Source organism: Vipera ursinii, assembly GCF_947247035.1.
Source record: "Vipera ursinii genome assembly, chromosome: 16".
Classification (NCBI taxonomy): domain Eukaryota; kingdom Metazoa; phylum Chordata; class Lepidosauria; order Squamata; family Viperidae; genus Vipera; species Vipera ursinii.
In genome coordinates, this window is record NC_139529.1 from 4,401,512 (window position 1) to 4,417,485 (window position 15,974).

Consider the following 15,974-nt stretch of genomic DNA (forward strand, 5'->3'; position numbering starts at 1 on the left):
GTGTCCATTCAGAAGGTATCTCACAATCTGGGTAACGCAGACAAAGGAGCTGCCTAACTAGGTCATAAGGGACGCGGTGGCTCAGTGGGTTAGGACGCTGAGCTTGTCGATCGGAAGGTCAGCAGTTTGGCGGGTCGAATCCCAAGTGCCGCGTAACAGAGTGAGCACCTGTTACTCGTCCCAGCTTCTGCCAACCTAGCAGTTCGAAAGAACGTAAAAATGCAAGTAGAAAAATAGGGACCACTACGGTGGGAAGGGAACAGCGTTCCGTGCGCCTTTGGCGTCCAGTCATGCCAGCCACATGACCACAGAGACGTCCTCGGACAAGCGCTGGCTCTTCGGCTTTGAAACGGAGATGAGCACCGGCCCCTAGAGTCGGAAACGCATGTGCGGGGGAACCTTTACCTTTACCTTTACCTAGGTCATGCCTCCCTAACTTTGAGGGGGGGGGGAATCCTTCCCATTTGCCAACCAGCCAATGCATCAGCAACAACAGCTTGACCAACTTTCTTTTGAAACGCCTGGGGGGTCGTTGATGGAAAATTGAGGGCAAGGAACCAAATTCAGCAGATCATCTCTGACTGGAGATCCTCCAGCCTTTCTTGGTAACGACTCAACCCTCCTAAAAGAGGTTTACCTAGGACTAGAATGGCTACAAATTTCAAGGCATGAAGATTTATTGCAAATTTAGATGTGGGTCTGAGTCAGTCAGAATAGAGGTGGAAGGGGCCTTGGAGGTCTTCTAGTCCAGCCCCCTGCTCAAGCAGGAGACCCTATATCATTTCAGACAAATGGTTGTCCAATCTCTTCTTAAAAACCTGCAGTGATGGAGCGCCCACAACTTCTGGTGGCCGGCTGTTCCACTGGTTAATTGTCCTCACTGTTAGGAAGTTTCTCCTTAAATCCAGGTTGCTTCTCTCCTTGATTAGTTTCCATCCGTTGCTTCTTCTCCTGCTTTCCGGCGTTTTGGAAAATCAGTTTTAGTCTTAGCTTTACCGTCACTTGATTCACTCCTTGCAACACACCGACTCCTTGGGTTAGACGTATTCCGAAGGCTAGTCGTTACGCCAAAGGGCTTCAATTTAATTTCCCGTCACGCCACACCAAACGTTTGCCCTCCTTTTCAAAGAAATAGCCATTCTTCCCTCTACTTGCTGTAAGCCCCATTAGATCCACCAGCGATGAAATCCTTTGGCCATTTTATTTATTTATTTTGTTTTGTTGTTTTCTAATGCGAGCTTACTTTTGATATTTAAATTTGGGGGTTTATTTTTTCACGAAACGGTTTGCCGCGGATGGAGCATCTGTTTACGTACACGTAGGAAACCCAGTCCTGGTAATCCCGGTTGTAAATTAAAAACGTACACAGAAACATTATCTGGGCTCTTTATCTTCAAGCGAGCCGACCTGGTAAGAGGTGTCCAAGAGTCCAAAATGGAAGGTAAGCCAAACTGCCTCATGAAAAAAGAGAAACGGGCTTATCAGAATAGTTTTATTTATCCAAAAGGATGGGGTTGGTGGTGGTCATGAAAGACTTTACTAGACAGAAGATGTTCAGATGCCAACATAATCTTCACTGTCTTCTCTCTCTGAGCTGCTGCATTGATGGTTTACATGTTCTAATTGTACCTATGAGATTATGGGTTGTTCCAGCAAACAGCTGCCCACCCCCCATATTTAAATCTCTGCCATATTCTACGGCAGCAGAGTGTTCACACTTTGTTCTAATTGCACCTTTGTGGACAAAACATGAAGTTAGACTGATGTCTTTGGAGATTCTCAATCAACCAGGTCACGGTTGTCCTAAAGGTGCTTTTTCAGGAGGCATCTGGACGTTTCTTTGAAGACCTTTTGCTTCCCATCCAAGAAGCTTCTTCAGCACTGACAGAAGGGTGGGGAACGGAAGGATTTATACTCCTCGCAGGCAGCTGGTCATTTGCATAAAGAAGCAAGTCTTCAAAGAAAAGCACCTTTGGGACAAGTTAGACCAGGTGTCTTCAAAAACATGGCCCTTTGATGACCTGTGGACTTCAACTCCCAGAATTCCTCAGCCAGGCACGTGTGCCTGGCTGAGGAATTCTGGGAGTTGAGGTCCACAGGTCATCAAAGGGCCACGTTTGAAGACCCCTGAGTTGGACTGATCTAACACCAGCCAAGCCCAGCCCAGATGGTCATTCCCAGACACAGCCTGAAGATCGGTACTCTATTCCCACTCCATATACCAAACTTTTAAGAAGCAAAGCAACACTCGCCTGTTGGATGGACTTTTAACTATTTTACTATCCAGAAGTAGGCAATATAAAAAAAAAACACCTTTCCCTTCCCCCAGCCAAAGTGATCCTACAAAACACAGAAAGGGCCTTGTGAAATGCAACGGTTTCGGACAGAGGCGTGATGTTTGCCAGCAGAACGTCTAGAGGTGTCCCCTGACAATCCAGGTTTCGGCGGAATCAACCCCGTTCTCGGAATCTACAGGCTTAGACGTTGTGGAGATGGAAGCCAAAATAACTCTCCAGCTGGTAGGAAAACCTCAAAAGGGTTCTAGAAACAGAAATTGAATCCCATTGGAAAGAAAAAAGAGATGGTGCTTGAAGAGGGACACCTTGCGGTTTTGTACGCAGTGAGTTCTTGTGGACGTAGACAACTGGCTAGCCTAATTTCCACACAACAGTGATGAAAATAACAACAAACTGCCCAGGACTTTAAAAAAAAAAACACCTTCCCTCCCCCCCCACGCCACAAATTTAAGTGAGGAAAAGAAACAGAGGCAGGTGTGCCAAGAGGTCCTTGAGCAGATCTGAATTCTGAGGCATGGTGGACCTTCCATCTTCCAAAACAGCCTGGAGAGGAAACATGATCTTCAGCAGGAGTTGAGAAAGACCAAGCGGGCAGAAGTCTTCTGCCTTCCAGCTTATGAAGCCCAAAGGCAATTAGTCCACAATCAGGGGTGAAAGTCATTTTGTCTATCACCACCGTCCTATCACCACCCCCACCCCCTCTGTTCCATCAGATTGACGCTGCTGTCCATCATGACCTTTCATTCTAGACTAGGATGGACACCCGTCCTCCTCCCATCGGGCTGAGGAAGGAGACTGCCGAGTAACACTTTTGTAACTACACAATACACGTGTTTGTGTAACAGTTGCACAGTTATAGAAGGGTTTGAGGACGCCACGATCACGAGCCTTGCTCTAAAAAAGTAACGACTGCTGGTAGTGCTAATGTGGTCGATAGCTGTGAAGACGTGGTGTGTGTCCTTGCTTCCCTGAAAAGTGGTGCGGTGCTACCACAATGGACGCTAAACCTGGGGTGTGAAAAAGGGGTTGCTCTGTCAAGGGGACTGTTGGGCGCAGAGAATGGAAGGACCAGGAAGGGAATCCAAGGACAGCACGGGGCCTTGAACCCGTGCAGCTCACGGTAGGTTGGAGAAGGTACAAAAATAATAGTAATAATAATAACTGACAAGGTTCAGATCATGATCAACGTGGCTTGGGGTTGGGCATCCGGGCTGAAAATGTGATGTGGTATGGAAGCAATTGCTCACGCTGGGAATGTGACAGGCTCATGATGAAGGGGGTTGCAAGGTTGGCCAAGAAGAGACCAGGGATTGACCTCATCAATTATCTTGAGGAAAAGTCAAAGGAACGTCAAGGAGCCCAGATCACCTTTCCAATGATGGGGGTGGGCGAAAAGGTGAAAAGGGGGGGTGTCTCCTTGCTCCTATTCAGGGCTTAGCCAGGCCCCCCTCCTAGGAGGTAGGAAGCCGTGCCAGCCCGTTGACCCTTCTTTGCTTGGGGAAATACTCACTGTTATATTAACCCAACACCCAGTAGTCCAGGACGCCATTGAGCTACGGGGCTCACTCAAATGTTTCCCATTGCCTTCTTAACTGCTCAACTTTACCGGGCATGACGGACACTTCCTGCTTGGTTTTGTTTAACAAGTCTTCAAAGGGGTCTTTAGTCGGCTGACTCTTAGACGGGCACAAGGCCACGTCCCCAACCTTGGTCTTGGGGGGAACCAGTGGGAGGTTGCTAGGCCTTGCAGCCAGCCTTATCTTGGCCGCAGAATGAGTAAGAGGCAGTGTCCGGATCTTAGAAGGGCCACAGGGACGCGGGACGCCACCCTGGGAAAGAGACTGAGCTGCTGGCGGCGGGGCTGAGGGAGACTTGGCAAAGAGGTTGGGCATGGAGAGGGCCAGAGGGTTGGGGGGCGGCCTCTGCAGCTGGAAGAAGCTGGAGTTGGAGGTGATGTAGCTGGAACTGTAAGCGTGACCCAGTGAGGGGGCAAATGGGCCGCTAGGGGGCCTGACCACGGTGAGCGGCAGAGGCGTTGGCGCGGCCTGGACGAAGGGGTTGAGCGAGGGCTGCCCAAAGGGCGTCACAGAGGGAGGGTATCCTAGTAGTTGGCGAAACGGGGCTGACGTAGAAGGCATGAGGTCTTCTCCCGTGGGTGGGAAGCTGCCGGCAGGGCTGGGAGAGGAGGACCCTAGCTGGCTTCTGGAGCTTGACGGAACTTCTCCTGACTTCAGTGGGTCAAGAAGAGCAAGGAGGGAGTCGCTGTCTCCACTTGTGCCCTCTGCATTGACCTTGACGGGCTGGAGCATGTCTCCTTCAGTGATGGCACCGGACGAAAGCTGGACTTGGTGAGGAGCAAAACCAGCCAGTTGCCGATCCAGAGAGACGTTTCTGGCTGCAAAGGGCTCCTGCAGGAGCTCCGAGGCCAGGTCGCCAGGCCCTGCAAGGCCAGGGGCAGCTTCTGGGGGTGCCTGCTGCTTGGAAAGCCGGGGCGGAGGGGGCGGTGGGACGATGCCCAGCTCTGGCGTCTTCCTTCCCTGCGGTCGCGGGATGGTGATATTCCCTTGGGCAGCAGGGGAGCTTCCAACTTCCTTCTCGGGAACATCCAGGATGGCGTCTCTGCTCTGAGGTCTCCTTGGGACGGGAGGCACGTTTCTCAGCAGCCTCTCTGGAGACTTGGGGGAGAACTTTGTGGAAAGGGCCATGTCGTCATGGCCCCAGAACTGCTTATAAGGGTGAAAAAGCTTTATCCCTGGGGTGGTCCAGCTCTTTTCCGCAAAACCGAGATCCATCCGCTGTCGGAAAAGAGAAAAATCATGGTTATCTTTCTCCAAACGTCTATGGAGATTCTCAGTCATCCAGGTCGTAGTTGAATGAATGAATGAATGAATGAATGAACGAACCTTTACTGTCAAAGTACAACCACGTATACATTGAGTTATCCCCAAGGTGCTTTTTTTACTGCCTTGTTTTCCTTCAACGACATTTCGCTTCTCATCCGACTGGATGGTGGGGAATGGAAGGATTTATACTCCCTGCAGTTCCAAGAAGGCTCCACACCAGTTTGCACCACTCAGGTGACCCTGAGGACACTGATAAAACCTCCAGGTGGCCTCAAGGACTCTCTGAAAGAAGGCAAACGACCAGCCGTCTGCAAGGAGTATAAATCCTTCCCTTCCGCACCATCCAGTTGGAGCTGAAGAAGCTTCTTGGAGGAGAAGCGAAACGTCTTCAAAGAGCACCCAGGAAGTCCGGTCGCCTCATGAAAAAGAACCTCTGGGATCTTTCTCCAAACCTTCTGCTATTCCTCTCCTTTCCAACTGGCTCTCCAGCTGTGAGACTCCCTCCCACTACAGTAAGAGGAACCACCTTCCCCTTTGTGCCAACTGGGAGACCTTCATCCCATTTCCTCAAAACCCACTTGGAGAAAGTCTTCCCGGAGTCGCCCTTAAGTTCTCCTCCTTCAGTCATCCAGTCAGTCTCCTGCCCTGTCAAGGCTTCAAGATGCACCTTGTGACTTCTTCACCACTTCCCACCCTATCACCGCACCTTATCTTGTCCGTCTGGATTCTGGTCAGCAACTCTAAATCAAGTCACTACTACAGGCAGTTCTCAGCTTACAACCAGTGACCTAATGACAGCTGAAAATTAAGAAGGGCAAATGGAAAGGAGTGTTTTATGGTGAGTTGTAAAACAGGGGTGCCTTGTCTTATGGTCGTAACAACTGACAACCAGGAATCCAGTTCCAATTATGAGGGGTCCTTGCTGCTCTCAGAGCTTCTAGCACTGATGATGTTCCTAGTTGGGTCACGAAACGTCTGCAAGAAAACAAGCAAGCTCAGAGAGCACCAAGCACTCCACAGTCCTCTTCTTCTTCCTCCTCCTCTTCCTCCTCCTCTTCCTCTTCCTCCTCCTCCTTCTTGCCCCCTCTTTGCAAACCCAACTCCCTTCTAGCACTGATGTTCCTAGATGGGTCACGAAACGTCTGCAAGAAAACAAGCAAGCTCAGAGAGCACCAAGGACCCTTCATTTCAACCCTGAGCTACACATATTCTCCTTCATTTGTTCCAATTATGGCTGGAAGTGAAGGACTACCTGTACCAGCAGCTCAGGTCTTCTCAGCCATTCCCACCCAAGTCCCATACCTGATAATCAAAGGAGCCCTGCTGGTCTTCTTCCTCCTTGGGAATCCTCAGATCTTCCAAGCTCCTGGCTTGGCTGAGTGGCTGCGGCTGTGACTCCACCACCAGTCCTGTGAAAATGTCTTCCAGTAGACTAATATCTGCAGGGCTTTCTGGAGTGGCTGGCTCCATCTGGCTGTCCTCCTGGGGTCTCTCAGGACAGGTGCCTTCTTCTCCGTCGCCGCTGTCGGATTCCTTCAGAGTGCGATAGGGCTGAGGCCTGTGAGTAGGAAAACAGTTGGAAGTTCAGAGAGGGGATCCCTCTGGAGACATCTACCGACGTCCTTCCCAGTCAGAGAAAGCCAGAAGGACCCGATGGGTGTGCGATGAATGACAATTCCACATTATCTCCCAGCTAGGAGGCTCTTAAGGACAGCGAGAAGCCCACTGGGATCTTCCCCAAGTGTGCTCCGTTGGGCAAAGGCCACAAAAGTTAAGAGTGAGGCAGGCCACGGCTGACCCAAAGGTGCTTTTTTTTCCCCACGAGGCAAATGGACTTCGTTTTTCTCTGAAGAGGTTTTGCTTCTCATCCCCGAAGCTTCTTCAGCTCTACTGGATGGTGGGGAACGGGAGGATTTATCCTCCTTGCAGACCGCTGGTCATTTGCCTTTCTTTTGGAGAGCCGTTGAGGCCACCTGGAGGTTTATCTGTGTCGTCAGGGTCTGTCCACATTCTGGACAGAGAGGACCGCTAGTTTGAAAGAGGGGTCAAAGAGGCCACCTAGGTCAAAACTGAACAGAGGGGGAGGGACACGACATCATCTATCTCCAGTCTACCACACGGTCCTTTCAGCAGTTCCAAGAAGGCTCCACAGCCATCTGCACCGCTCCGGTGACCCTGACCATGCAAATAAGCCTCCAAGTGGCCTCAAGGACTCTTGAAAAGAAGGCAAACGACCAGCTGTCTGCAAGGAGTATAAATCCTCCCGTTCCCCACCATCCAGTGAGAGCTGAAGAAGCTTCGGGGATGAGAAGCGAAAGGTCTTCAGAGAAAAACAAGAAAGCCCGGTTGCCTCACGATCAGACCTTTGGGCAGTTCAGCAAGAACTCTGTTGCTTACACCACAAAACCACCCCAGTGTTCTGCTGGGGTTGTCAGTGCTTCCAACCCAACATAAGACACAGCCCAGCTGCAGATGGATGACGTCAAGCATGCATTTCTCACAGCGAAGCCAATGAAACAAGAAGGGCAGTCAAGACAAAGAGAGGGGAAAATCTTAGCCAGCATGAGACACCAGGACTTTGAAGACCTGGGAAGCCCGAAGGATTCCTCTCTCCCAAGGTGCATAAAGTCAGGATGTGACCCAAATGAGACATGGGCTTCCTGGTTCCAAGATGACAACCTACTGAGTCAAGAAGTCATGCTGGGCCTCTGAAGGACCACGAGGAAAGGTCTTCCTTTGGCTCCAGATGACTCTACCTAGAGCATCCCAGATGAACTTTGGATTCTCGAATCCTTAAGGAATCCACAATGCTTAAAGCAATGTCTCTGCCATGAAGTAAGGGCAAGGTCTGTTAGGAGGAAGGCAGGACTGAGCAGGGAGCAAAGAAGTCTTCAAATCCTGGGATTCGCATCTCACTCCTAGGTGAGGGGATGGTCGTGCAAGGCAAATCCAATTAACACCCCGCCAACTCACACAGTTTCCAGGCATTCATTGACTGGCATTCATCCAGCTCTTCAAACGAGACTTGAGTTGGAAGGAAACGCCCAAAAAGCAGCAGAAAAGAGCTGGGCAGAAGCCATGACCATCTCTGGTGCCTCAACCCATGGGATAGTTCATTAGCAGAGAGGACCACTCCATGCTCTGTCAGAGGAGGCATGTTTTGGGGCAGATAAAGACTTAAGTCACACCATACTTTGGATTCCCAATGTGCACTAGGCAGGCTGTCCTACCACAGCCAGAGGGGCATTGACACTGGAGAGTTTCGAATGCTCTGCTGTCATTTCTCCCGGAGATGCTTCTAACTACCGATCCCTACTTCAACCTAGCTGCCCTTCAACCAACCCATTCAAAGAGCGGTTGACTCCCTTCTGTGCAGAGAAGATAGTTTAGAGGTGGAAGGGACCTTGGAGGTCTTCCAATCCAGCCCTCTGCTCAAGCGGGAGAACCTACACCATCTCAGACAAGGGACTGTCTAGCCCCGGGAGAGGCAACCTTGGCTCTTTTAGGACTCGTGGCCTTCAACTCCCAGAATTCTTCAGCCAGTGTGCCTGGCTGAGGAATTCTGGGAGTTGAAGTCCAGGAGTCCTAAAAGAGCCAAGGTTGCCTACCCCTGGTCCAGTCTCTCCTTGAAAACCTCCAATGGTGGAGCACCCACAACTTCTGGAGGCAACATCTGTTCCCCCGGTTAATTGTCCTCACTCTTAGGAAGTTTCTCCTTAATTCCAGGTGGCCTCTCTCCTTCATTAGTTTCCAACCATTGTTTCTTGTCCTGCCTTCGGGTGCTTTGGAGAACAATTTGACACACACACCCCTAATTCTTGGTGGCAGCCCCTCAAACCTTCTCCCTTGACCCTTCGCAGGGCTCTCCGTGCCTCGCCCAGATCCCTCTCCCGGTGCTTTCTGCTTGCAGTTGGCTATTCCCCTCAAGGGTGCTGGGGACGGGCGAGGCAGGAAAACCCAGCGCCAATCCAAGCCAGCGTAGGAGAAGAGCGAAATCTGAAGAGCCCTTGGCTGGAACCAGAAGGCCTTGTGCTTGTTGCCAGGGGGTATATTAACGTGGGGGACATGAATGCGCGCGTGCACACACAGAGACAGGACACTCGCCACACAGAAGCTTCTAAGCCAGGGGAAGAGCTTGGTGGGTGGGCAGGGAAGCGACAGTCAAGATAGAGACCATTCAAAAGGAGCGGAGAAGAGAAAGCTGTCAGAGAAGGCAGACACAGGCTCCTGGTCCTGAGGAAGCTCATCGCCGGAGGAATCCTCCAACAGGAAGACCGTATAGTGGCGGGTGGGCTTGACCAGGCTGAAGGAGAGAGAGAGAGGGAGAGGAGAGAGAGAGAGAGATTATGTCGCCCGGACCAGACCTGCAGCGGGAAAGAAAGCCAAACGACAGCAGTCAACATTCGAGGGAGAGAGAGAAAAAAACAAATCCAGCCTCTTGGAGAAGGAGGGACCTCGGAAGGAGGAGGGTGGCCAACTCTGGAGAGCCTTTAGCGGCCCTGTGCTTTGACCTTGGCAATGGAATATAGAGGTGGAAGGGAGCTTGGAGGTCCACTAGTGCAGCGTTTCCCAACCTTAGGAACTTGAAGATGCGTGGACTTCAACTCCCAGAATTCTGGGAGTTGAAGTCCACGCATCTTCAAGTTCCTAAGGTTGGGAAACGCTGCACTAGTCCACCCCTCTCCATCCCCGCCCAAGCAGGAGACCTTACAACCAGAGGTCCCCAACCTTTTGGGCACCGGGGACCGGGTTACGTGGAGAGGAGAGGTTTTTTCCGCGGACCGGAGGGTGGGTGGTTTTTGTGTGCTGCCTGCATCCCGCAAGGGGTGTGTTTGTGTGTGTGTGTGTGTGTGTGTGTGTGTGTGCTTTGCTTGTTTGTGCGGCCCGGTTGCTGGCCCCTGCCCTACATCATTTCAGACAGATGGCAGTCCAGTCTCAGCCCACCAAATTCTCAGGAGATAAAGCAGAAAATAATAGAACGACCAGAGTTGGAAGGGACCTTGTGGGTCATCTAGTCCAACCCCACCCCGCCCAAGCAGGAGGGCCTCCACCATTTCTTACAGATGGCGGTCCAGTCTCTTCTTGGAAGCCTCCAGTGATGGAGCTCCCAGAGACGTTTGCCAAGCGAGTTTTGCCCCGTCTTACGACTCTTCTTCGCCAGAGTTGTTAAACGAATCTGGCTTGCCACCCCCCCCCTTGACTTTGCTCGTCAGAAGGTCGCAAAAGGGGACCCAGCAAAGGTCATCGACACCAACCAGTTGGCGAGCGTCTGAATTTTTGATCGCGTGATGCATGGGGATGCCGCGACGGTCGTTAAGTGTGAAAAACGAGACAAGGACCTTATCTAATTCTCCTTTTGCTAAACACCAATACACACAACTCCATCCAATGGGTGTGTGTGTGTGTGTGTGTGTGTGTGTGTGTGAACTCTTCCCTCCAAATGGCGATGCCCCAACTCGGGGTTCGGATTTGAGCAAAACCCGCCACTGTGCTTAAAAAAAAAACAACAGAGGGAGGCGTGCCAAAAAATGTCCAAGGCTAATTTTTCTTTCTCTCCCCTTAGCTCGAGGCAGCCAAGGCTGTTCCCTCATTAACCCGATTCGGTGGCTTCTCTCTCCCAGCGGCTGCCACCCGGCCACCGGCTCACGTTTTGCACACACAAAGAGTTGTCACGTGGAAAGGTGGCTGGGCCCGGGGCTGTCCATCAAACCCGAGGCTCTGCGTGGCTGCAAGGTTGCACGGGTCCTCGTCTTCCTCCCCTCCCCCCCCCTGCGGGCTCCCGTGCAGATGGCTTGCTGATCTCCCTTCTAATGCTTAGTTTAACGTGTCTCCGGTTAGTGCCGGCATCTGACAGCCGTGACAGCCCGTAGCTGTCCCTTTTTAAATATCATGTCAGAAACACGGCACCATAAAGCCGAAGATGTGTTCCGCGGCGGCTCCGTCTCCCCGTTCGGGAGGATCAGTGCTTCGGTTTTAATGAGGACAATCTGCATTTCGGGGGCTTCCAACCCCCCCTCTCCCCGTTCCTTCCCCCCCCCCCACATATGTCAGGAATGCCTGGACAAATCTGCAGCCATCTCGTGCTGCTGGCTGAAAACCAAGAGCTGACAAATGTAGATATTTCAAATTTAATTGACACCTAAATGTACTTAAGACAGATAAACGAGAGGGAGGAGGGGAGAAAAGGAGAGAGAGAGAGAGAGAGAGAGAGAGGGAGGAAAAAAATAGTGAAGAATAGTGGGTGAACAGTGGGCATTCAGCGACAAAAGAGTTTTGTCGGGAAGAGGCCGCTTCTGCGAAACGGGGCCGTTTTTGCGCGAGCCTTTGGTGGATATGAGCAGGAGGCTTTGGTGGATTTGCTGAAGAAAACCTGGTCCCCTTCTTAGAACAAGGGGGGGTGGGAAGCTCTGCCCCTCCCTTAAGACCTGGCCACCCAGGTGATACCCCCAGCCCAGCCGGCCCACCTGGAGAAAGACAAGAAAAAAGTATGCATGGGTATTGGATAAGCTGAAGGCAGAATGTGAACGTGGTATCACTATTGACAAGAAAAAAGCAAAAAAAAAAAACAAAAAAAAAACAAAAAAAAACAACAACCAGGAGCTGGGAAGAAAGAGATGTCTCCTGCAAGTGAGCCAAGCCGGCAGAACCCAAACCCTACAAACTCTTGAGTTGGAGGAAAACACTGGCTATGGCTAGGGAAAAGGGGAACGTGCTGCAAAACCCTCGGGCATCCCTTGGGCTCTTGAGCCTGGAAGGTAGAAGATGTTCAAGGAGAACATCAAGAGAAGTGCTGGGATGGCGTTCTCTCTCGCCAAGAAACGGGGGTGGTGGTGGTGGGGGGAAGGCCAACCGGCAGCGTTTGAAGAAGGATGGAGAGATGGACAGAGATACTGGGAACGGTTGCTGGAATTGGGTATGTGTAGTTTAATGAAGAGAAGGGTGAGGGGTGACATGATAGCAGTCTTCCAGTATCTCAGGGGCTACCCCAAAGAAGAGGGAGTCAAGCTGTTCTCCAAAGCGCCTGAAGGCAGGACAAGAAGCAATGGATGGAAACTAGTCAAGGAGAGAAGCAACCTAGAACGAAGGAGGAATTTCCTGACAGTGAGAACAATTAAGCAGTGGAACAACCTGCCTCCAGAAGCTGTGAATGCTCCAACACTGGAGGTTTTTAAGAAGAGACTGGACAGCCATTTGCCTGAAATGGTATAGGGTTTCCTGCCTGAGCAGGGGGTTGGACTAGATGACCTCCAAGGTCCCTTCCAACTTTATATTATTATTATTATTATTATTATTATTATTATTATTATTATTATTATTATTATTATTATTATTATATTATTATTATTATTATTATTATTATTATTATTATTATTATTATTATTATTATTTCTTGCCCTAACAAAAGGTCTTCTAGATCCACAAACAGCGGGAGAGTGTTGGGAGTTTCTCCCCCCTCTGTCCCGACTTCCTTCTGGAGCAGCCAAAGGCATCAGCTGTCTTCTGTGAACTAGAGAGCGTGGAAAGGATGTTTGGAGGGACTTTAGGAATCAGTGACGGACCTTCCCTCCAGGCCTTTCAAACTCTGGAGAAGCAGCCACTAGAAGCTTTAGAATAGAATAGAATCTGGAAGGGACCTTGGAGGTCTTCTAGTCCAGCCCCCTGCTCAAGCAGGAGAACCGATACCATCTCAGACAAGGGACTGTCCAGTCTCTTCTTAAAAACACCCACCATATCTGGTGGCAAGCTGTTCCACTGGTTCATTTGTCCTCACTGTCAGGAAGTTTCTCCTTAATCCCAGGTTGCTTCTCTCTTTAATCAGTTTCCAACCGTTGTTTCTCATCCTGCCTTCTGGTGTTTTGGAGAATAATTCAACTCCCTCTTCTTTGGGGCAGCCCCTCAGATACTGGAAGGCTGCTATCGTGTCTCCCCTATTTCCTCTTTTCTCTACATTAGCCAAACCCCAAGTCCCGCAGCCGTTCTTCCTATGTTTTAAGTCTCCAGGCCTTGGATCATCTAAGTTGCTCTTCTCTGAATTTTTTTTCCCCAAAGCCCCAATGTCTTTTTTGTTAAAATGGTGAGCAAAACTGGTCGCAGTTTTCCATTGCAAGGATGCAGAAGAGATCTCCCTAAGACCAAAGGGGCTGAATATTATCAGAGCAACTTCTCTGGTTTCCCCCCCCCCACCACCACCACCCCGATATCAAGTATGGGGGAAGCGGGAGGCAAAAGGTAGAGCCACCTAATTTAGACTCTACCCTGGATGGTCCGAGGGGCGGTGAGGTTTCTTGTAGTCGCCGTGTTTCTATATTGTTTTTTGATTTGGGGAGAATCTGTGCAGACTCAGACCCTGGGGAGCAGCCTCGCCGCCTTGATGCTTTAACTGACATTGTTACGCATTGTTTTTCTTCTGCAAAAAATGAAAGCGCCTTCACAGCAAACCCCCAGGGGTTGCCTAGATCCTCTGGGAATCCCAGCAAGGAGCCTTCAGACTCAGCTTAACACACACACACACACACACACACACACACACACACACCTGCCTTACAACTACCCAAGTTCTCCATCACCCAAAAATGAAGCCCACAGGGAAGAGACTTTTGTCACCTCGTTCCCTTGGGCCAAGCTTGTTGGTTTCACGCTGGAGGAACCAGCAGGCAACCTTCTGCAGATCCCTTCCTGGGTGGGATAACGGAGGTCTGCAGAAGGGTGAAAAGGTGGTGGTGGTGGTGGGACTTGTCCTGCAGAGACTTGGGTGGTCCAGGAAACAGCAAATATGAAGGAAGCCTCCAGGTCAAAATCAGCCAAAGAGGTCAGATCTTTTTCCCCCACTGTCCTGCCCCGGATGAAAATGGAGACTTTCCACCATCTCCCTTAAATAAGTACCATTGAATTCTCTTCTCGGTGGCCAATTCTGCCTGGGATGACTTATCGGCAGGAAATTGTTGGCGTGTTTATAAGGAGACGTTCAAATCTTCTGTTTCCCACCAAGAGCTTCTCCACCTGTTTCTCCGCACTCTCTAAGGAGGAGAGCGTGAGTAGCATTTGGCGGTGGGTTGGCACTGTGGGTATCATGGTAAAAATCCACGGCACGGGGGAAGTCTGACTCACACAGTAAGTCTCCTTTCTGGAGTTTTATTTCCCGGCAAAAGCTGGTGGGAAGGAAAGCTCAAGCACTCTAAACTTGGTTGCTCTTTTTTTTTCCACCCTTCAATCAGAACCGCTCTCTCTCACCTTTCCCATCCCGAAAAACCAGAAAGAATCCAGCTGGCAACTGACAGCAAAATAAATCTCGGCTGAGAGAGAGAGAGAGGAAAGGAAAAAAAAAACAACAGAAATATTGCACAGTTGGGCTCATAAGCTGCACGGTGGACCAAATCCTGGCCTGTTAGGGCGAAACAGGACGTTTTCCTTCTTGTTGAACGCGGTTGGTCACCCACAGCCAGACTGGCCTTGGCATTTTTATCCACCTATCGAGTGACTCCTGGTTGTTGTTTGTGCATGGGGATTTCTCACTTTTAACCCTACACTTTGCAAGTGCGGCCTTCGGAGGAGAAGTCAGGGCCAAGCGCCCAGAAGCAGGGGACAAAGGCTCTCTGGGTTTTGTCCACCAGAGGGCACTCGTGTTCCACTCAGCTTTTCCGAAGGAGGAATCTGAGAGTCAATACTCACTGCTCTGGGCTGGAGACAGTTGTCCTTCGAGCATCCACAGCAACGTTGCCTTTGGGTCTTCGGACAACTTGGGGTCTGGGCGGCCGAACCTGTTGGACACCAAGTGGAGATGCACCTGTGACTCTGACATGAATAGAATAGAACAGAACAGAACAGAACAGAATAGAATATGGAATAGAATAGAACAGAATAGAACAGAACAGAGAACGGAATATGGAATATGGAATAGAGTAGAGTAGAGTAGAGTAGAGTAGAGTAGAGTAGAGTAGAGTAGAGTAGAGTAGAGTAGAGTAGAGTAGAGTAGAATAGAGAATGGAATATGGAATAGAATAGAATAGAACAGAACAGAACAGAACAGAACAGAGAATGGAATATGGAATAGAGTAGAGTAGAGTAGAGTAGAGTAGAGTAGAGTAGAGTAGAGTAGAGTAGAATAGAATAGAATAGAATAGAATAGAATAGAATAGAATAGAATAGAGAATGGAATATGGAATAGAATAGAATAGAATAGAATAGAATAGAATAGAATAGAACAGAGAATGGAATATGGAATATGGAATAGAACAGAACAGAACAGAACAGAACAGAACAGAACAGATAATGGAATGGAGTAGAGTAGAGTAGAGTAGAGTAGAATAGAATAGAATAGAATAGAATAGAATAGAATAGAATAGAATAGAATAGAATAGAATAGAATAGAATAGAAATAAGAATAGAATAGAATAGAATAGAATAGAATAGAATAGAAATAAGAATAGAATAGAATAGAATAGAATAGAATAGAATAGAATAGAATAGAATAGAATAGAATAGAATAGAATAGGACGGGATGGGATGGGATAGAGTAGAAAGGGACCTTGGAGTCCAGCTCTACCATTTCAGACAAGTGAGCTGGAGAAGCGATACGATGCACCCTTCCCCAATCAAAGAACTCACCACAGCACATCTGGAAATGGCACTACCCTTTGCTAAAACCCACTGAGCGACTTTCCTGGGCAAGATAGCTGCCTGGACCACACGAACTACAGTCCAGACAAAGCCATGGAGCCAACACGCTTGGCTTTTCATAAGCCGAAGCAAGCCCTGCCACTACGTAAAAACGTTCAGAGGGCTCGTTGGAAGGCCCTCGTTGGCCAGGCAGAAGCAGCCCCAGCAGCAGGCGCCT

The 15,974-nt window shown here is 49.8% G+C and overlaps 1 protein-coding gene across 1 annotated transcript in view; it reads right to left on the reverse strand.

Annotated features, from left to right (window-relative positions):
- Positions 1-2,255: 2,255 nt before the first annotated feature.
- DENND1A (DENN domain containing 1A) overlaps positions 2,256-15,974 on the reverse strand; it is a gene marked incomplete at its 5' end in the record, with an annotated part of 134,557 nt that continues 120,838 nt past the window's right edge. The window contains 3 exons of the mRNA XM_083374866.1: positions 2,256-5,092; positions 6,443-6,698; positions 14,810-14,898. Of these exons, the coding sequence (XP_083230992.1) occupies positions 3,860-5,092; positions 6,443-6,698; positions 14,810-14,898 (1,578 nt within the window). The 3' untranslated portion in view covers positions 2,256-3,859. The remainder of the gene's footprint in view (positions 5,093-6,442; positions 6,699-14,809; positions 14,899-15,974) is intronic.